At 45.7% G+C, this 22,466-nt stretch overlaps 1 protein-coding gene across 2 annotated transcripts in view; it reads right to left on the reverse strand.

Moving 5' to 3' along the window:
- MAP3K13 (mitogen-activated protein kinase kinase kinase 13) overlaps positions 1–22,466 on the reverse strand; it is a 73,301-nt gene that overhangs the window by 16,177 nt on the left and 34,658 nt on the right. For both annotated transcript variants that reach the window (XM_041416261.1, XM_041416262.1), the window contains exons 4-7: positions 9,317–9,891; positions 2,688–2,871; positions 2,326–2,517; positions 1,270–1,428 (exon numbers count right to left, since the gene is read on the reverse strand). In XM_041416261.1, the coding sequence (XP_041272195.1) occupies positions 1,270–1,428; positions 2,326–2,517; positions 2,688–2,871; positions 9,317–9,818 (1,037 nt within the window). In that variant the 5' untranslated portion in view covers positions 9,819–9,891. The remainder of the gene's footprint in view (positions 1–1,269; positions 1,429–2,325; positions 2,518–2,687; positions 2,872–9,316; positions 9,892–22,466) is intronic.

Below are 22,466 nucleotides of genomic sequence, written 5' to 3' on the forward strand. Positions count from 1 at the left end.
TCTGAGCAATCACCACTGTTGTGAACTCCAGAGGAACTGGCACCAAAGAGCAACATCTCCATGTCACTGAGATTTTACTGGACAGGATGTTCTGTGAAATATTCCTGAACAGAAACCACTCTAAAGGACAGAAAGCTGAGGGTGGAAATCCAGCACCACTCATCCTCACAATGCTGTGATTCAAAGAGAGGGGTTCAGCAGACAAATGCTGGGTGTGTTTCTTTCCAGAACAACCCAAGTGTTCCTCCCAGAGCAGCTGGCTGTGCTGTGACCTGGACATCCAAAATAAACACACAGGACACTGTGGGCACAAGAGCAGCTGCACACCACAGGTAACATCACCTGTCCTGCAGGAAATCTTGCCCTTCAGGTCAAGCCCAGGCCAGAGCTAGAACTCCAGCAGCAGCTTCTGACTCCACTGCACCCTGGACCACCCACAGCTTTGTCCAGCAGCTCCCTGCCCTGCCAGGGAAGGAACAGCATCTGAAGCTGAAAAACCACAGGAAGCAAAATCCCTCCTGGCTGTAAAGCAGGGAGAAGGGCATTTGTCCTGGCTGCTGACATTTAATATGCAGAAATAATAAGGCAGAAACAGACATGCAGATCCCTTGAGGGCTCTGAAACCTGTGGAGAGGTTTCCCAAATGAACTCCAAGGCTGAGCCCTCTCAAGCATTTTTAATAGCACAGAGACTGAATCGTTCCTTGTGTTCCTTTGGACACAGAGCATGTTCCACATCAATGGAAACAGGTTCCAAAACTCTTACAACCTGTTCTGGTTTCCTCCCTCTTGGATCCAGGATTGGATTCACTGGACTGCAATCCTGGGGTTGCCCATACAACGACCAGCCTGGTGTGCAGGAAGCACAAGGGGTGAGGAGTGGAGCAGGGGCCTCCCCACAGCTCCAGAGTGGCCCTGAAGAAGACCAGAAGTGATGGAAAAACCACCCTGGCTGTGGAGGCTGCTGAGGGGGCCCTGAGCACAGCACTGGGAGAAAGCTCTGGGCTGGATAATGACACAGGGAAGAATTTCTGCATTTGCTTCCTGCAAGACACAGACTGTACTGAGCCTTAGCTGGAACCTGCAGGTCAGCACACCTGTGTCATTTCCCTTTCCATCAGAGCCCACCAAAGCTCAGAGCACCAGGCAGAAGGAGAAAGGAACAGCCCACCACAGAGCAAACCATGCTCAGGCACAGGATGAGGAAAGGACATGGAAAGTGCTGGAAAACCAAGGGACTGAAGAGAAGGTGAAGGTGAACATGACTCACCATATGTCCACCTTCTCAGAGACGGGCTCGTTCCGTATCACCTCCGGGGCCATCCACGCCACTGTCCCCGCAAAGGACATTTTGGTACTTTTGTCACTGAGCTCTTTAGATGTACCAAAATCTGAAATCTTTACTGCATCTGTGTGTGTAACCAAAACACTAGAGAAAGAGAAGAAAAAGAAGTCATCACTATTTTGTGTTTTTTCTTGCACCACAACAGCCACAGGAGTAAATCCCTTTTTAATCAACACAATCTGTTGATGAGGCCACACTGCTCACAAGTGCAGTACAAAAGAAAAGATTTTGTATTTTCCCCAATAAAAGCTCTCACCCTCTTTTGGGTGGTTGTGTTTTGTGCCTTAAATGCATTTCTTAATGCTACCAGTCAAAAATCAATCTCAATAAAACTGCAAATTAACAAGTAACTGAGAATCCAGAGCCAAAGCTGTACCTTAAACTGTGCTTTAAATCATCTAAAAGCATTATCTTAATGCACTGTCACAGACTAAAGAAGTAATAAACATCTAGGGAATAAGAATATAAAGAAGCCAGAACATTTTAGTCAGAAAGCAACAGAGAAATGAGGAAGACACATTCCAGAAAACCAGGGAAATAATAGGAGAATAAGAGGGGAAAATAAAAAGGCAGGAGGGCAACAGAATACCCCACTTTCGAAAAAGACCAGATATAATCAAATCATTAAATATTTCCTGACAGCTATTTATCATGGAAGATACCAGTAAAATTTTCACTCTTTTTAAGTGCCAACAAGTTGCAATAGTTTCACTCTCATTAGTTTTGAGTCAACATGGGGGAAAAATGAGTAGAGCCTTTTGACCAAACTTTAAAGTATTTCTGAAGAAAAGGAAAAATAGCCCCAACCGAGGGATATTTAAAGATCTGGGACTCACTTTGATGACATGAAGAACCACAACTGGGGGATGTTTAAGCATCTGAGACTCACTTTAATGACCTGAAGGGCCACAACTTGGGGATGTTTAAATTTGATGACTTGAGGAACCCAAACTAAGGGATGTTTAAGCAGCTGAGACTCACTTTGGTGACTTGAGGTCTCGATGGATGATTTTGTGGAGGTGCAGGTAGTTCATGCCACTGGCAATCCCCGTGGACCAGTCCACCAGCAGCCGTGGGGTGACCTTCCTGCCGGCCCGCAGGACCTCGTAGAGCTGCCCATGGGCACAGTACTCCATGATGATGCAGTAGCACGGGGCCTGGGTGCAAACTCCCCTGTCAGAGAGAACACACAGTGAGGAGCAGCACACAGACAACTGGCCAGGAAGGGTGACCACTACTTTGTCCTAGACACAGCTTAGCTCCTGGATTGTATAAATCTTCCTAGAGAACTTGAGCGAACGGCTCTTGCCTGGACAAAGCTCCTGGCAAGGGTCACAACCTACTTGAAGGCGATAATGTTGGGATGCTTGAGCTTGCGCAGGTGCTTGATGTCCGTCTCGTTCTGGTCCCTCACTTTCTTGATGGCCACCTCCTCTGCCCGGAACTTGCCCAGGAACACAGCGCCCTGTGCCCCGCTGCCCAGCCACTGCAGCTCCGAGATCTCCTCGAACGGCACCTCCCACGTGTCTGGGCACAGGGGAAAAACAGGATAATGGAAAAGGTCAAGCACATGGAAACTGCCAGAGCACACCAGGGCAGCACCTGCCACTTCCTGCACCACAGGCTGGGCTCTTCTGGAGGGAGCAGGTGACATCTTCTGGCACAGCTGAGGCACACACCACACGTACTCAGCCCCAACAACCTTTTCAGTGATCCGAGTCACCTCATTCCCATCCTTTCAGCTTTTCCACCACCCTGCTAACCACTTGTGTGAGCCACTCCAGCTTGGCAGGCAGCAATTTACCATACCAGGGACCCGGGACTGGCAATTTTGGGAGATCCTCTACCCCAACACTGAACAAAGCGCGTGACTCCATTGAAAAGCACAGATTAGAAGAAACATTTAACATTCACAAGTGATATAAAAATATTGAGGGTCTTTTTCACTCCCTGAAATAAACAAAAATAGGCAATAAAATTGAGAGGTGGCAGGCTGTAAAGCACAGAGCAGCAACCACCAAGATAGCCAACACAAAGCACATCAACCACCAGCAGCAGGCACAGAAATAGATCCTTCCCACACCAGCACTGGTTATATCAATGTCAAACAGCAAAACAACCTTAAGCAATTCCTCCTCTTCGGTACCCGCACACATTTGTAGGGATAATGCTGGAGAGGTCCAGTGACACTGTATAAACTGCTTCAAGAGAGCTGCACCCATCAGAACAGAAAGCCCTGTTCCCTATCAGTCACCTTGAAATTACCTTAAATCTCACAAACAACAGGAAAAAAGGCAGGGAACTGTTTATTTACTGTAATTCAATAAAGACCTACACTTGGAGAATAAATTATTTAGCAGCAAGCCCAACAAGTAACCCGCTGATTTCTGAAATAAAGGAAGTCACACCTGTACAGATCTCTGTTTCAGATGACTACAAATGTTGTCTCACCTAGACTCCAAACCTTTGGGAAGTTCCCAGGGCAGCAGCTAAGATTCTGCCAAAGTGTCCATTCTAGATACTGTTATCACTGAAGGGAAACTTGTATATTCCAACTGTGGATATACAGGTTCAGCCAGGGAAAGCTTTGAACTGGGATCAGCCACACAGGTCTGTGGGCTGATCCCAGTTCAAAGCCTTCCCTGGGATCATTCCTGTGACAGGCAGGCAGTGGCTGCTGTCTCCTGTTGAATGAGTGCTCCCCAGGCACAGCCATGGAAAAGCAGCTCTCCCCCAGAGCCAGACCCCAGCACTCCTCCTGCTCACTGAACTAAAAACAAAAACATTGCTCATCCCCAGCAGAAATTCCCTCTCCTTTGGCAGGGCAGAGTTCAACCCCCAGCACATGTTCCTTCCCAGACACAAGGCTCTTTTCCATACTCATGGATCCACTCGCAGCTCTGAACTTAAACTGGCATTTAAATCTTTGTTATATTCTATTTCTAAATGTCCAAAGAAAATAATTAGATAATTAATAAAACTCATTCATTCATTCATAACTAAATCAAGAAGATCAGTATTTCTATTTAATTCACACATGCATCACTTCTGAAAGGAGGTGGCAAATAGAGGTGATTGTTGTGCATGTTGATGAACAGTATTTTTATATGGGCAACACCGAAACTATTCTGTTGTACCAAAATAGCTGTTTCTTTCATAGAACCATGGAATGGACTGGGAGGGAAGGGATCTAAAAGCCTATCCAGTTCCACCCCTGCCACAGGAAGGGACACCTTCCACTATCCCAGGGTGCTCCAAGCCCTGTCCAGCCTGGCCTTGGACAATTCCAAGGATCCACAGGCAGCCACAGCTGCTCTGGGCACCCTGTGCCCGGGCCTCAGCACTCTCACAGGGAAGAATTTCTCCCAGGTATCCCAACTATCCCTGCCCTCTGGCAGTGGGAAGCCATTCCCCGTTGTCCAAAGTCTCTTTCCATCCTTACTTGTGGGAAGTCTTCACTGTACAGGACACAGAACACTGACATTCATTTCCATGAGGCATTTACAGTTTGTGAGCACTAATGGATAACTGTATCACCTTGGAACCCTAGTTTGTTCTTAATATTCCCTATCAGGTAATATTACCTTTCTCTGTAATATTCCCTCTGCAATGGCAAAGGCTGAGAGAGGCTGTAAACAAAGTAAGCAGAAGTTCATGTGGTTCCTTCTGTAAAGTCATCTTGTACTTATTTCAGAACACAGATGCTCTCCCATATCCCATTTGCATCCTGATTGTCAGGGGCACAGTTCTGGAAACTGGTTTTAGTGTAGTGACAGTGAAATATCCCACATCTTGGGGAATATCAAGAACAAAGAGCCAAACCATAGGTAACATACAGTGTACTAGTCAGACTCTTCTGGGCCTTAAGAAACCAGTGGGATACTTCCCCTAAATAAATTAAAGTGTAATAGCAGCAGCAATTACGCAAGAACTTGCGTTTCTGAGGTGATTAAGAACCATTTGAGTAGAATGATGAGAATCTATTTCCCATGGGGAAGAAATGCAAGAGCAGCCTGAGCCATTGAACCAATCTATTTGGAGGAAGCTTTTCCCAGCACTGGCTGCTCTCCAGCACTGGCACTGTGACAAGAAGCATCTCTGGTTTACACAGGCCCCCTCAACACAAGCACCCTCTGACAGGCACCTTGCTCTCCAGGTAGACACAAAAACTCTCACAATGAGGGTAAACACAAAACTTGTGAAAGGGAAGGTGAAAGCAGCTCCTGGAGACAGCTTCTTAATCCAAAGGAAATGGCTGGGAAGTCTAATGAGTCTCTAGGAAACACAAACAAGTCTTGCTTTAAAGTGTTGGAGTCCCCACAATCCCAACTGAATAACTGGTAGATGCAAATTAAAGAACTGAGTGTGTCTCCCTGAAAGCATTCACCAGCAACCTTTAGAAATCAGGGTAAACAACTGGAAAAACATAGGAGGTAGGGATTTTATGGGTCAAACCCCAAGTACTTAAACCTCAGATAATCACCTGGCACTGAACAATACAAAAGCAAACATTCCTCACAGGAATGACTCCTCACCAAGCAGTGATTGGCATTACTTGGTCAACCAGCACAGAGCCTGTGGCAGCTCCCAGCTGACCATGGCTTTGTCCAGCCCAGGTCCTGCAGGGAAAGACAGGCACACCCCCCCCTCTTGTTGACCATTCGGGTGTCAGGAAGGGCACTCAAGCAGTAATTTCTATAAGAAGATAATGCAGAACCATGTAAAAGCTGTTCTAGCTCCCAGCTGACCATGGCTTTGCCCAGCCCGGGTCCTGAAGGGAAGGACAGGCACACCCCCCCCTCTTGTTGACCATTCGGGTGTCAGGAAGGGCACTCAAGCAGTAATTTCTATAAGAAGATAATGCAGAACCATGTAAAAGCTGTTCTTATCTTTTCCCTCTTTCACCAAGTCACAGCCAAAGCTTCACAAACAACATGGGCTCAAGGACATGAAACATATTTGTCTTTTACTACTTGCAACCACAACACCACCACCATGTCCCGAAGAATGAGCCTGCAGGACAGCCAAAGCAGGGGGCAGGGACACCAGGGAGCAGCAAAAAGTACCACGAAGCACTTGCAGGCAACATAAAATGGTTTGGGTTGGAAGGAATCTTAAAGCCCATTCCCTTCCACCCCCTGCCACAGGCAGGGACACCTTCCACTATCCCAGGTTGCTCCAAGCCCTGTCCAGCCTGGCCTCGGACACTTACAGGGACACAGGGGCAGACAGTTGCCCTGGGAAGCTGTGCCAGGGCCTCAGCTCCCTCACAGGGAAGGACTTCTCCCTAATCTAATCTTAATCTCTCTTCTATAAGTTTAAAACCATTCCCCCCTGCCCTATCACTACTTCCTCATGTAAAAAGTCCTTCCCCCTCTTTTTTATAAGCTCTCTTTAAGTTCTGGAAGGCCACATGGCTGCAGATGCAAACTGGACTCCTACCCCTGTTGTTGATTCAGCCCAACAAAGGATTACTCCTGGATGAGGCTTCAAGTAGTTGTCTCATAAAGGGGGAAAAAAATCATCTGCACAGATCCATGGCAGCAGCCCAAAGCTGTAAAGCAGCTCCCAGGGAAATGAAAAGCCACCACAATCCTCTCCCTGCTGCTGAAAGAGCCCCAGACATTTCCTCAGCCACACAGCACTTGCACAAACACAATCCATGCATCCTCTGTGCTCTTGCTAAAAGACAGCAAAAATAAAAATAATCACATACATCAGTTACTGAACTGCTGGCTTGTATGTAGCTGATGAAATGCACACAGAGATGATTTTCTGGTGGCAAGAAGCAAGAATGAGATCATCTGGAAAAGAGAACATGAATATTCTCACAAAATCCTCAAGTTTCAGCACAGAAGCAGTTTGAAAAGGTTTATCCTTGGGTAACAGGAATGTACTACTGCCATCAGGGTAACAGATGTCATCAAAACAAGACAACTGAGCAGCTCCAGAAGAAAAAATAATAATTTTTTAAACAAAATCTTCTTTTCACTCCCCTTTCTAACAATGAAGACACTGAAAATGCAGCTGAACACACAGCTACATATAGCTGATCCCAATTAATCCTCATCCTTACCACATCTGTAGCCAGTTCAAATCTGCCCTTTCAGAAGGGCCTGATGCCAGCAGCAAAGAGCAGAGAGCCCCTGGATGTGTGGCTCTGAACATGCTCCCAACACAGAGAACAGCAAGACACCCTGTGCACAGGAACGAGCTCTGCGTGCACCCTCCAGCCCCAGCACTGCTCTCAGCTGCTCCTTTTCATTCATTAGTGCTTCCAGCTTTTAGTTTGGTCACTTCCATACAAAAGCAAGTGCCCCTGTGGGTCACCAGAGCACAGATTGCACTGTGGTCTCCAGTGCAGCTGCTGGCCCTGCTCTGTGGGAAATGGGATCTCTCTGTCCTACAGGCAGCTCTCCCAAAGCCACCGCTCCGAGGTGACAGGGACACACTAGCACAGGATGGCTCAGAGACAGCAGTGGGGACAGGTGTGGGACACACAGAATTGCTGAGAGTGGCCACTGCCATTCTGCATCTGTGGCCTTTCCTCAAAAATTTTTAGCTTCCCTTACAAACACCGAGCATCCAACCCAAAGCACCGTCACAGAGACAGTGCCCAATGCCTGCTCTGAATGCCATCCGACTGCTCAGAACCTCCTTTTCCTTCCCAAGGGAGACTCCCCACCCAGACAGCCCTTCCAAAACTCTTCACCCTTTGTGCAATCACCCCAGCAGCCTTAATTCCCCAGGGAACTTTCTGTCACTGTTTTTATTTATAGTCTGAACCACATGCGACACAGTGAATTTACAACATGCAAATGAAACAGAACCAACTGTGCCAGAGAATTTCAAAGCAAGCAAACCCTTGCACAGAGAGCTGCTGCTCAGGAGACACCTGGAATGTAGAGGTGCATTTCCTGCTCGCTTATGAACTGGAAACAATTGACTCTAGGAAGCTGATTTCAAGGCAAATTCATCCAACACATTATTTAACAGCTCTGTTCCCTCATATTAGGAGCTGTTCCCCATCCCTCTGGGGTTTAGATTTGAACCACTCAGACAGGTTTCTGACCTTGTATCTTACAATTTGTGCCAAAAAGCCATTTGATTACTACTGAGTGATGCTCAAAGGAGACTTTGCCCCATGGTACTGCGGTGGCCAGGCTGTTCCCATTTTCCATAAGCCACAACCATTTCAGCTCCTTAATTCTAATGACAGCTTGTTCTTTTCCCATCTGCCACCTCCCTCCCCCTGTGCTAGGGGAGAAATCAGACACCGACAACAGAGCATATTCTGCTCTTTGGTTTTCAGTACCCCCTAAATATACATATATAGGTAGGTAAATAGATATATATGCAGTCAACTGGGACTTCACTTATTCCCAAGCCACAGATTTTATATGTATTTATACTCACATACACTTACACATTTACACTTAGATATCCAAATGGAAAGGTATAAATATTGAAGAACATATTTCTGGAAAGACAAGTACTAAATGATGTTTTAAAGAGGAGAATTACTCCTGAATAGACAGAAATAAAAGTCTTTTTAAAAGAGAAGCAATACTCCGGCTATTTGGTGGTCAACTGGGGACAGCCTTCTCCTGCAGGCTCTGAAGTGGAAGTGCCTATGTCAGTGTTTTCCATCTGGCATAAAAAACCTCCAGAAATTAAGACAGGGATTGTACCAAGTACTTCAACACAATTCCATCTGATCCCCACGCTCGGCTCAGATTCATGCCTTGTTACAATGGCCCAAGCCATGGGGCTGAACAGCCTTTGCCTCCCTCACGAGCTGCCTTTGCCACACACGACAGCTGTTGGCTCCACAGTGCAGGATTTATCCCTGGAAACCCATGACAGGGCTGGACAAGACAAAATCGGCCACGTGGAGAGCTGGGGAAGAGCCCTGGCTTCCTTGCCTCACCTCACCTCACCCCAAGCCGTGCCGGGGCTCCCTCCCTCTCACCTTGCTGCTGCAGTTTGTAGTCCGTGGAGTAGGCCTTGCCTATGATGTTCCAGACGGGCCGCAGGCAGCCGAAGAGCCCCTCGAGGAAGCCGCCGCTGCCGCTGCCCGTCCGGTTGAACTGGACCTTCACATCGTCGCCGGCACCGTTGGTGTCGCCGTCGCCGGGGCTGCGGGTGCCCTGCGGGAGCCCCGGCTCGGGCTCGTCCTGCTCCCGCAGCTGCAGCACGCTGTTCTCGAAGTGGTCGCGGGCGTCCTCGCTGATGCTGGTGAGCACGGCCGCCGTGCCCGGGCTGCTGACGCCCTCCAGCAGCTCGGCCGGCAGCGAGCCCCGCTCCCGCACGTCCTCCAGCAGCTCGGGGGACGGGCGGCTCCCGGCCGCGGGGTGCTCCTCGGGGAACCGCCCCAAGTCTTTGTCCTCACAGAACGCTTTGCCGATGGAGTTGGGAGAGGAAGACAGGCTCAGGCGCTCCTGAGTGCTGGCCATGATGCCGTGAGTGTGCATCAAGGAGACGGCCCGAGGGGGTGCTCAGAGCATTCGTAGGACGCAACTCACAGGTGACACGTGGGCCCAGTACCTGAAACAAGAGGAAAACGAACAACTTTCAATTTTTTATTGAAGTATTTTCACTACGTGCAGTTTCACTGAGGTGAGCTGATAATTAACTAGACTTTCCAGACAGCCGCTGATACTTGGTAAATAATTACTGCCCTAAAAGAAACAAATAAATGGTTCCAACAGAAACTCCACTCAGGCAATACTCTCAGTAACATACTGAAGGAATTGCCCAGGAAACAAACACTACAATTTTAAACAAGAGCCTAAAGGTCAAAATCATGAAAGATTCTTTGCAGAGAATTCCCATAGCATTATCAGACTGAAGCTGTGGTTTGAGTCCCACCACTGTTCCTGGGCCTCGCACAGCCCATGAGCTCAGGATCCCTCTGCAAACCCTCCAAGGTGTTAGAGAAACAAAGCCCGGTGATACAGGTACCTTGATTCCACCAGGGGATGGTTTGTGGCTGCTCCCTCAGAGCTCCCCCTGATTATTACCATTCTGGATTGACCCTCCATGTCCATTATGGCAAGGTATGTTCAATTCTCTAACCGCATCCATGCCACCCTCATAAGCAAGTAAAACTTTGAGTTTCACGGAACAACAGACACTCCTTGCTGTTCTCCCACCATGGCTCCCCACTTCACCCCTGCATGAGTTTCTGGGAGGGTGCACATAAAACAAGAGCTGGGATCCCTTTTAAGAAGTGCCTCCATCTCTTGCTCCATTCTCCACTGAGAGGTCTTTTTTCCACGACCCATGGTGGTGCCACCTTCCCACAGAGCCAGGTTGATGGCTGGGGTCACGCTGCCAGAGCTGCCCACGGCAAAAACAGTTTTGGGATAGACCCTTCTGAAACAAGAGGCTCTAACACTGGGCCACAAGCAATTAAGTGAATTCAGCCTGCAACATGGAACAAAGCCCAGTTTTAAGTTCCATAAGAAGATGAGAGTGGGGTAAAAAAATGGCCTTAACAGAAAGTATTTTGTTAAAAAGTAAGATCAGTTATAGTGGGTGCAGGTTCCAGGCTCTGCAAACAGCCATTGGAAGGGAGAAAGAGGTGGCCAGGTAGGACACAGCCAATGGCAAGGGAACAGCTCAGTGCCATAACTGCTCAGGATGAGGTCACTGCAGAGAGGAAAGATAAGCCCTCAGCCCACAGGATGAAAAGCCCTGGGCTTCAGCCCCTCTCCAGCAGCAAACAGGAACAGCCAGGAACCTGGATTACATTCCTGTATCCTGCCTGATCACACGGAGCTTGCATAAAAGCTTTATTTAGGTTGTAAACTTTGTTCTTTAAAAGAAAGCAAAACAGCAAGTGAGGCAGAGGTTGCAGCACAGCCCAAACCAGGTAGAGGAGCTGAATCAGACCCACATGGGAAGCTGGAGAGTTGGTTATTCCTGACCTGCTGCTGGCCAGCATTACAATGACCAATTCCGCAGCGTGGGAAGCTGCAGTGTGACCTCAGAGCACAGTTACTACTAGCAGCAGTTGTTCTATCATCACAGATTTTGTTATTGATAACAAGGTGCTTCAGTCCTGAACAGAATTCCAGAAAAACACCTAGCCAGGCCCAACTCAGTGTTCCTGGGCACAGCCCCAGCTCATCACCTAAAGTAAGAGAGTGACAAGTGATTGTTTAAACAAGAGCAAAATGCGACCACTGCTCCTACAGAGAAATCTGCATTTTGTAACACAGAATATTAAGCAATGCAAATAAAACATCAGCCAGGTGTCCTGCAAGAAATTCAAATGCAAATGCTAGAATTTGAGACAACAGTGTCCCAAAATATCTCAAATTTAAGCCTTTGGAAGTGCATTAAGGATTAAATCAGACTTGGAGGATAAAATAACTTTGCTGTTATGTGACTCTCAAGAGTACACTACTACAGTGTAAGGTTTTGCTTTTACATTTTTACAATTTTCTGCCTCTGGAATGTTTGATTGTGGAGATTTAACAGCTTTTCACTACACAGCTCAGCCAAGAACAAAGCCCCAGACTCAGGGATATCAGGTCTGTTTTCCCAGATCAAATTGCTTTCTCCAGCACTGAGAGGTTTCAAATAAAAAAAGCCTTTAGGCACAGTGTCCTGCCACTTTACATGCCCCTTTATGTGCTTCATGGGGAGAGAAGGCATATAAAAGTTATGGAATTATTTTCAAACTGGCATGATACAGCCTTATTTAGGCCCTTACATAAGCAGCCTAATTTTCAGAGGTGTAGCAAACTCATTGTTTGGAGAGCACGAAACAGCAGCACTTCTTTTAAAACAACTTCCTCTCAAGCCAACTTGAAGCAAAGTGGTGCAGAAACCCTAGGAGGGGGAGAAGGTGGTTTCTGCCACACCACATCAGTGCTGACTTGTTGGGGGAAATCAATTTTTTAAATTCTATTGCAGTAAATTCTGCAATGTGCAACCTCTTGCCTTAGCAAAATGTGATTTAATCCAATGAAATTAGGCTGGTTTAGATCTCACCATCTCTTCAAATAAGGGAAGAAGAGCACTTTCCAAGTTTTATTGTCATGCTGCTGCTACTCTTTCAGTCATAATACCAAAAGGCTGAGATTTTTCATGTTGAAATAAATTTATTGGGAATTCTTCCCAATAAAAGAAAAGGCAAAGAAAAACATTTTCTTGAACGTTTTCGGTTTCATTATATCCAAACTACTATTGAGGATGTATTCATTAGGGCATGTAGTGACAGGACAAGGGGGAGTGGCCTTCAGCTGAAGGAGGGCAGGTTTAGTTTAGATATTAGGAAGAAATTGTTCCCTGTGAGGGTGGGGAGGCCCTGGCACAGGCAGTGTCCAAGGCCAGGCTGGACAGGGCTTGGAGCAACCTGGGCTAGTGGAAGGTGTCCCTGCCCATGGCAGGGGGTAGAACTGGATGATTTTTCAAGTCCCTTCCAACACAAACCAGCCTGGGATCCCATGTTTGTGATCTGCATGTGCATCATGAGCTTTTCCAGGGAAAGGCCTGGCCAAGGCTGTGCTATTTCTATCCCAGCAATGCTCCTGCTGCAGCAGCCTCCCAGTCAAAAGCTGGAAGTTCCATGTGTGGGAGGACTGTGCATATTTAAGAGACTGAGATTTTACAAAGTGCTGCTGCACACACAGACTTGAAGGCAGACCCTTGGATTTGTACTGTTTTGATGAGTTCATGCACTCTGCACTAACAAATTTCTCTTCTGTCTGGAAGGAGGTTCAAGGCTTGGTGTAATTTTGTACAATCACAACTTCTCATAAATTACTCCATTTCCATGCAAAGTATTTTTTCCAGGCAAAATCCCACCACCCTCAGACAAGAGGAGCGTGAAATGCACCTCTTCTCGGAAAAGTGAGGCTGCTCCTCAACATGTCAGACAGTCCAAAATTCAGTTTGAAACTATAGATAAGTGAGAGTTTACCTGAGTCACCAAGTGGGTGAATCAGCTACTAAGGCACACTCTCACCTTACCTGATATTGTGCCTGTCCCTGAAAACAGCCATCCAGGAAGTGTCCTCACACTCCCACTATCGATGCAGGGCGACCCCAGTGCAGGGAATAATGACTCTGACTCCATGATTCAGAAGGCTGAACAAATGCTTTATTGAGCTAGGTTATATTACACTAATACTTTACTATATTAAAGAGCTACTATACTAAAGAGATACTAAAGACATACTAAAGAAAAACCCATGACTGTCTTCAGTCACGACACAGCTTTGATCCAATTGGTCAATCAGCCCAAACAACCATCAGCAGAATGCAATTAACAAATCACTCTCGGTAACCCATTCCACATGTGCCAAACAGGAGCAGCAAGTAGAGATAAGAAGTATTTTCTCTTCTTCCCTGAGCTTCTCACTGCCTTCCCAGGAAAAATCCTGGGAGAGAGAATTATGTCTCTCTCTGTTCAGAAAATGTGAATACCACATCTCCCAGAGCCAGCAAAGCATGTGGCTGCCTGTACAAGTTCAATATTAATAAGAGTGCCAACACAATGGTCAGGTTTGCAGCTGAGTTAAGCCAATGCCTTGTGTGAACCATTACTGAAGTTTCTCCTTTAAAGTTTCTCCTTTAACCAGCCTTGAACAAAAATGAGTGGCAAATCAGACACAGTATTCCAGACACAGCACACAAACCAAACAAAAAGCCAGTGTGCTGGAAAGGTGGTGGAAGCACAGAGGCCACCAATAAAGTCTTGTGACAGTCCAAGTCTCCAGTAACATTAAGTTTGCTTCCTTGAACACTATTTCTGTTTTAGCCAATGAAGCATAATCTCTGCTTGCACTTCCAACATGCAAAGGGCATAAAAGCAATGGTCTGATCCATGTTTAGGGGCTGTAGAAGAGCTGCTGACAGAAATTATCCAGTTGGTACATAGAACTACCACGGACAGAGGAGATTCCTGCCCAGATCACCACAACAGCCAAGCCCTGCAGTCCCCTTGCTTTTCCTGGTACTCAGCGTGATTTCCTCCTGGCACGACAGATAACTACACATCTCCTCACTGATAACATGGCTGGAATTTATGGGTGACAAAGCTTTAAAATGTTCTAAAATCTAACAAAACCACAAAAAGTGTGTCTATAAAGCACAGACATCATGTTCTCCTGCCCCTTGTGACTCTCTCTCAGATTCTACAGGGAATTTTTACAACACATTGATGCACAGTCCTCTCCCATTGCTGTTCAACTCCAGCACAGGAATGACTGAGAGCTGCTGAATTGGCAAGTCCCAGAGCTTTTGTTGTCACTCCTGACCTTTGGGGTTTGAACTGTGTGGTTTTACTACACAGGATCTCAACAGACTTTCTTTTCCTGATCTCCTGATGAAGAAAATATTACATGAATGATCAGATAGTCCTCTTCTGCCACACTTTTTACATTACTTGGAATATAGGCTTGTGCTTTGCATGGTTGCTTTGAAAACAAAAAGTAAAAGCAGATTTATTAATAGAGAATGAGTTACACATCACCAAAAGGCAAACTCTTTGTTTTCAGGAGGGTTGAATTTTTTCCTAAAGTTACATTATTACATTAATTAATTACATTACATTTTTATTTTATTTGTTTTGTTGGGTTGTAAAAAAAGAAATCACACTATGAAGCTTGCTCACATTCACTTGGTATAACCCAGCCCAGGCTCTAGGCAAACCTTTAAGCCAACTACAGAGTAGCCCAAGGCAAAAGCTCGGGTGTTTGTAAGCCATCAATCTCCTTCTCAAGACACACTGCTCCTTCAAGGAAGAACATTTCTTCCCATCTTACACCCACATGAATGCCCAGCCACAACCCAGCCTTACCTTTAAATAGTACAATTACATAGCCAAAACACCATCAATTGCTGATAAAACAAGTGAAAATTCTTCATCTGACCCAGCTGAGATTTTCTGTCACTGCAATAGCTCTGTTTATATTTCTGCATATAAACATTTCTCTACAACAAACAGCACGTTTACCTGGGAAAGTGAAGTCTTGTCACATTGGCTTTTTTGTGCTTTACACTGCTCTTTCACATTGTCAGATAAACACTACAGTACCTCTGTACCTCCTGCAGAATCCTGACTTGAACACATACTTTTACTTCCTCTCTCCAATAAATATTTGGATGCCACCTCAACATAAGACAACTTTCTTCTGCAGACACCATAATCCTCACCTGAGTGATGTGGTAGCAACTGCTTAGGGCTCACAACTATCATAATCATCATCATTTAAAAATATTAATAGAATATTAACATAGCCATGGGTAGCAAGCATGTGAGACCACAGACATGTAACTACATTGTGTGTAGTCTGTGTTATCACAACAAAAACCTGACTTTGTAATGATTTAATTTAGCCTTTATTCAATATATTCCAAAATAATTCAATTTATCCGAAAACAGGGACACATCATTTTTGGAAAAGTGATTTTAGTTTTGATATCCTTTTGTCTGTGGCTGTACCAGTGAGAAAGAGAGCCCTGTCTAGCTCAGTGGCCTGAACCCTTTCTGACATGACAAAAATAGCAGCATGTACCAGCCAAGAAACACCCATAATGGCTGAACTCCTGCTCTGTTTGCCTGGCACCTTGTACCCCCCAAGCAGGCCTGGCTGAGCAGGAAGAAGTGGCACCGAGGCTGCAGCAATGGGATGAAGCCCCAGAAGCTCAGGAGGGTCATCCATCCCCCTTTCCTGCTGCAGAGCCAAGGGAAGGGTGTGCAGGAAGGCAGAGCTCTCCCCAGCAGTGCCACAGCTGCCCTGCTCACGGCTCACCGTGCTGGGGCTGAGCCTCAGCACAAAGGACTGGGCCCGTGCAAATGGTCAAGGCATTTTTTAACCAGAACACTTCAGCCAACACTGGGCTGTGGCTGGGAGTTTTGCAGCTTAACTCTGTGTTGTAGAAGGTAAAACCAGCTCTTCTTCACTTTGCATGCCTTTAATTCCTCTCTTTCTTGGAACAGCCAGTTGTTCACTCCTTCAACGGCACCTGAACATATTATCTCTTTAATTCCAGCTGTGATTTTAAAAATTATCCCATCCTCCACTCCAACATTCTTTCTCAAGTCTAACAATTCTCACTTGTTCTCCACATGAAACTTGCTCTGAGTCTTTGGTCACCTCTTCTCCCTTTCTCCTGTATCACCTTAAAGTTATAGAATGTAGAATCACACAATAGTTTGGCTTGAAAAAAGCCATTCAAACCTTAAAATTCATGAGCAGGGATACCTTCCACTAACCCAGGTTGTTCCAAGCCCCACCCAACCCAGCCTTGAACATTTCCAGGGATGGGGCAGTTTCTCTGGGTAGTTGAGGAAGTCAGACCACAGCCAGGATTCCCAAAAAGGACAGAATGCCACAGAAATGCACAAAAGCACAATGATCATTTTGCTCCTCAGGATGCTAACTTCCATGGGTCTCTTACTACCTAAGATCTCATTATTGAGCAGAAAAAAGCTATGTCAGAGCCTAATTCTGACTGTTAAGACTGAATTGTGTTCAATCAACACTAAATTGAACTGAGATTTTATCACCCAAGTTCACTGGAGCCTTCCACTACTCCCTGCAGGTGGTCTCCATAGTTATTACCCTCAACACCTTCCTTGTGAAGTCTCACAGCCTAAACTGAATATTCCTAAAATATCTGGATAAGGGAAGAAAAGGTGGGAAAAGTATGAGTAGTGCCATCTCCAAAGCAGAGAAAAATGTTTCAACATTACCATCCTTTTATCATTACTCTTATTCCATATAATTTTACCAGTAATCTGTCTGCCAGCCTGGCAGACATGTCTCAGTTATTTAATAGCTGTTTAGCCTCTTTAAGAGCCTCTGGTAAGTGTTCCTGCCAAAATCCCAACAGATTGTATCAACCAGATCCCCCTTCCTACCATGCTCCTGTCTCCTACAAAGATATTTAATAGATTTCCAAAGCAGACTTTACCTTAAAAGAACTCTTATCCCCACATGCAATGTGTGCATCTGCCCTGGCTCTCAGCATAGGAATTAATTTCTACCTCCAGCACCATACGACAAATGTTTCACTAGAACCTCCTTCAGCATAAGGTCACAAATTTGTGGGGGGTGGTGAAGCAGTGATTTGGAAAGAGAAATCAAGCATCCACTTCTTTTATTTTTTCAAAAGGAATTTTAAAAAAAAGCAGCAATAAAAATTCATCTTGGTGAGGAAGAGACACAAAGAGCCCATCCAGGCTCCCGTGAGTGCAGGGAGAGCTCTCCAGTGGCAGGGAGAGCACGTCCTGCTCCACCTGGCAGCCCTGCCAAGCGCCGGCTGGGAAATAAGCGCCTTACGTAACGGCGTATTTTCAGCGCTACACACAGAAATGCTGCCTCTACCCTGCAGAAGGTATTTTTGGATCTGCTAAAATGCTACTGTGTTCTTCCAGGGCTTTGCATTCTTCTGCTCAGAAATTGCATAATCTGATGCCATAGGAAATAAGCGATGTTGCATAATGACTCTCGTATTGGCTGCAGGGAGCAGGGACTGCACGTTCCGGCTGGAGAGCAGCCCTGCTCCGAGCCCAGGTGCTTGGGGAGAAAGGGGAACCCACAGCCACCTGCCCCTGGGGAGCAGGGGAACAAACCAAGGACCACACAGTTATTTTGCAAAAATCAGTGTAACTAAGTCACCCATTTCTCTTTGCTCCCCTCCCCACGGCTGCTGCGTGTCGTGAGCTGCGCACACACAGGGAACACGAGCAGCCCCACACACCATCTCACCGCTGACACAATCCACCACAGGCCCATCAATACACTGGAAAATACTCAGCTGGGATAAAGACAGACTAAATACTGATCAGCCTTTTATACTACAGAATTACTACTGAAATCTGTCTGAGACTAAAATGTAGAAATGACCTTAAGTTACACTCTTCTCTTTCACCTTTCTAGCTGTCTCCATAGCAGGAAACAACTTTTCAAACCAAGTCTCAGGCTTCAGGCTCTGTTCTTTTCATCCTTCCCAGTTCTGTACATTTAGGTCGTTGACAATTTCCATGCTATTATCAACCCATATGTTATTCTATTACTATATAACTACTATATGTTATTATCTTACTATTACTATACAACAACAACAGATTTAAGGATTCAAACTGAAATATTTTACAACAACAAAGTAAACAAAGTAAAATTTCCAGTTTAGTTCACAGAGGCCTTACATTTCCATATGAAGGCACTAAATGTTCCAGTCCTACCAACAAACACTATCTTGGAATTTCCCCCCCTTAAAGAACTGAAACACCCTATTTTCCTCCAAAGAGTAGCATTAAAATTAATTAATGTCTGAAAGATCTTTGAGGATGAAGATCAATATCACAGTGCTGCTTTCAGGAATCCAGTGAATGAATCAAAGCCTCACTTTAATTCACGTGAGGTGTCAGACTGGTCTCAGGTAAACTCGCTCACTCCCACGCTTGTTTTTATTTTTATAGTGGATATGAATTATTCAACATTTGCGAAGCACATTCGACATGTAAATGCTACTCACACAAACTTCTCAGTACTAAGAGCTTATGTGCTTCACACCCTGTACTAAACTCAACAGCTCTCCATGAAACTACAACAACTCCTGGGGTAGGTGCAGTGCTCTGGCCCCCGTCACCCCACACCAGGTCCATGCCTGGGTGCACCTGCTGGGACGGGGAAGGACACTCGAAATCCAGCTGGCAGATCTGGGATGGGAAATGACAGCAGTACTAAGTTGTATTTAGCAAGCACCATACACGAGCAAAGAGGATTACTCCTCGACAGAGGCAGCACAATGCCCCGCTCAGGAGCCTCTCGTAAGCCTGTATTAGTGACAGAGCAGGGTTAGAGGTGTGAGCCTGCTCCACTACAGCTTTACGTGCTGGGAACACACAAACAACACAGAGCTGGGGGTGCTCCTGGGCCTGGCACAGCTCATGCCACCCAACCCTGCAGAGCCCAGCACTCAGCACACCCCAGCTGGACCACTCCTGGGCTGCAGCTGATGGCCCAACACCTGAGCATCTCCCCAGGCCCACAGGATGGTGAGGCTGGACTTCCTGTGTTTCAGCAGGAGAGTCACAGCTGTACAGCCACATGACTGATTTTGGTGTCCTCCAGAAGGTAACAGAGATGGGGGACAGGATAAGCATCCCTGGAATGAACAGAGATCTCCATTCCTCCAGCCCACCATGCTGGAAAAAGCCCAGCCTCACCCCTGCCAGGACTTTCTCCTTCCTTCTCTCATAGCACCTCAGTGCTATGTTACCAACAGCTCCAGAGGGAACAGCACCAACAATCACAACTTCACCAGAGGGTTATAAATCACAGACTTTACACAGACAAATCTGCTCTTCCTCCTGGCCTACACCCAACTGTTGCCAAAGCCTTTGAACCCACTCCAACCACGAACTTCTCAGCTGAAGTTGTAGCAGGGAGAGAGCACAAAGGTCAAAGCACACACTGAGTATTTATAGGGGTGGGAGTAACTACACACAGAGCTGCTGCTCCTGGCCCAGCCACAGCTGCCAACTTGGTATTCAGCCCTAAGTAGTCTGTGTTTTGGGTGAAATATTTACCCCACACTACCCAGGAGATGAAACTGATTTGCTGCAATGACACAAAACAGGAGCCTACAAAAGCCTCTGCACGGGATGTATTTTTGCCAAGGAGGGATAAAAAACAAAGTCCCATAAACTGGACAGAGCTTGGTGAAGTGCCAAACTCCTGAGAGCTCTGGAGGTAACACTTGTCTCAGTTTGGATTCAGTTATGGCTGAGAACTCACTGGAAGTTGTACAAGCAGTGAACCTGCTGCTGCCCTCCTCTACTGGGATCTCAGGTCAGAGCTTGGCTAAAAGGCTCAATGCACCTTGCCCTGCCTGCCCTGGCCCCAAGGACCAGAGCTGAAGGGCAATCAGAACTGATTTAAAATCTGTTCGCACAAACCATGCCAGATTTCTTTTATTTTTATATTTTAAAAGAAGTTTTATTTTATAACTCTGCCATCTTGAGAAACTCAGCTCTTAAAAATCCACTCCCCACATCTCCACTACAGACAGCCTGGAACAGGTACCAGGCAGGAACAACTCAAGCCTAGTCAGCACCATCTCACATATGCAATAAAAAAAGTCCTGAGAAAACAGGAAATACTTAAAACTTTTCTTATCCTGCCACTGCTTAGAGCAGACCCATGTTTAAATAACTCCTAATTGTGAAAGGTCTTACCTAGGGAGAGATTTTCAAATAAACCATTAGTCAATTTTCTGATCCACTGGAGATAAGCAACTTACCTAGTCTTTACAATAGGAGATGAAAAAGGGAGATTAAAAATGCAACCAAAAAGCCCCCAAACATAATTAAACCCAAGTTCACCCATAGCTGGGGAACAGTGGGAGTCCCTACAATTTATTCTGTGCTAGAAGTTACTTGCTAATTCCAGGCACAAGGGTCAAAATGAATGCCAGCTATAAATTTAACTATCAGGCAGCAGGGGACAAAGACACATCTGAATGACAGGACCGTTCCAGATCAAAGACTCAGACTGGAGGCCCCAAAGACAGAAAACAAATCTGAGGTTAGAGCAAAACAAACAAACAAACAAACCCCCCACTACATCAAAATCTGGATTTATTTGTGTTTCTCAGCGGAAGGCTGTCACAGACAGAGGGTTCAAAGGGCTGCCTCTCTCTAGAAACAAAACCCGTATGCATTCATTCAGGAGCACAACAAAAAGGACAGTGACAAAAACTTTTAAACCCGTGACAACTCTACCCTCCCCATTCGAGGGTATCCCAAGGTGTCTCTGGCTACCCACACAGCAGGTACTGTGGAAAGTGCCCACATTTCCCAGCCAGACTGACTGCATCTCTCTCCTTTCAAATATTTTCATATTTTCTCCCTCAAAATTATTGATCCAAATACATTCCTTCATCTTCTTCTACTGAACAGATTGCCTACTGCTAAAATCAGTATATCCAAACACATGGGCCTGATGTCATCTTTCTCCAGATCTACTTAAAATATCCCATTTTTCATTTACTTAAGGGAGACATGTGGTTTGATATGATTAAGCTACTGCAGCACCTAAACCACCCCCCAAAACAAAAATAAAGAGGAGCTCTTCTTTTCATTGGGAGCAAACATGACATCATGCCCATTCAGGTGAGCAGGAAAATGACAAATCTTGCCCCAGTGAACAGTATCGTTAACTGCAAAGGTACTCCCAGCTCCCTCGTTTATTAGGAAAATGAGGGGTGAAAATTGTGTTCAGCACATCAGAGACAGCTCAAACTGCTATTTTCCATAATACAGGAGCAAATTCCTACCCGGCTGACTAAAAGAAAAACACACCTCCTTCATCTCAGAAATAAAATTAAATTATTTAACACCATAACACACAAGAGGAATTGTTTGATTAGCCCACAAGGAAAAAAAAATACAATAATTACAATTCTGCCTCTTTACACTGTCTAGTAATTCTTAAGTCATTGCCTGTATATTCCATTTATATCCATTCTCCATTGCCATTCCCTTCCCCTTTAAAAGGGGGGCACAAGAAGATAACGTGCAAAATTGCAAGTGAAAAATGTCCAGCACACCGACAGGCAAAGGCCAGGCCAGCTCTCAGATTCATATGCAGCGATGGATAAATTAAGGTTTCACGTTTCCTCTTCCCTTTCTCAGCATCATTTTTTCAGCCCTTTCCCATCACAAATGCAAAATCCATCTGTCCTTCCGAAATAAATGGCGAGAAGGGAATGCTGACCATGAAACACCACACACAAACACACACCCCTCACAGAAACACACACTTCCCCCCAAATACTCACAAGGATGAAGATTTCCTATGTGATGCTCCATTTTCTTGTTTTAAAAAGATGGAAGGCAAAAAAAAAAAAAAAAAAAAAAAAAAAAAAAAAAAAAAAAAAAAAAAAAAAAAAAAAAAAAAAAAAAAAGGAAAAAAAAAAAAAAAAAAAGGAAGTGTTGCAAAATAAAAGGAAATTCCACCCACACAATCCTGCAGCCTGCTGCAAAGAAGCACCGAGCGTGCTGACGTCACGGATTCATGAATGGATGGAGATCGGGCTGGATGGAGCCCGGCGGGGCTGCGCACCGGCAGCGCGGCCGGCAGTCCCCGCCC

This window comes from Onychostruthus taczanowskii, unplaced genomic scaffold (genome assembly GCF_017590055.1).
Source record: "Onychostruthus taczanowskii isolate IOZ18803 unplaced genomic scaffold, ASM1759005v1 scaffold51, whole genome shotgun sequence".
In the NCBI taxonomy this organism is placed as follows: domain Eukaryota; kingdom Metazoa; phylum Chordata; class Aves; order Passeriformes; family Passeridae; genus Onychostruthus; species Onychostruthus taczanowskii.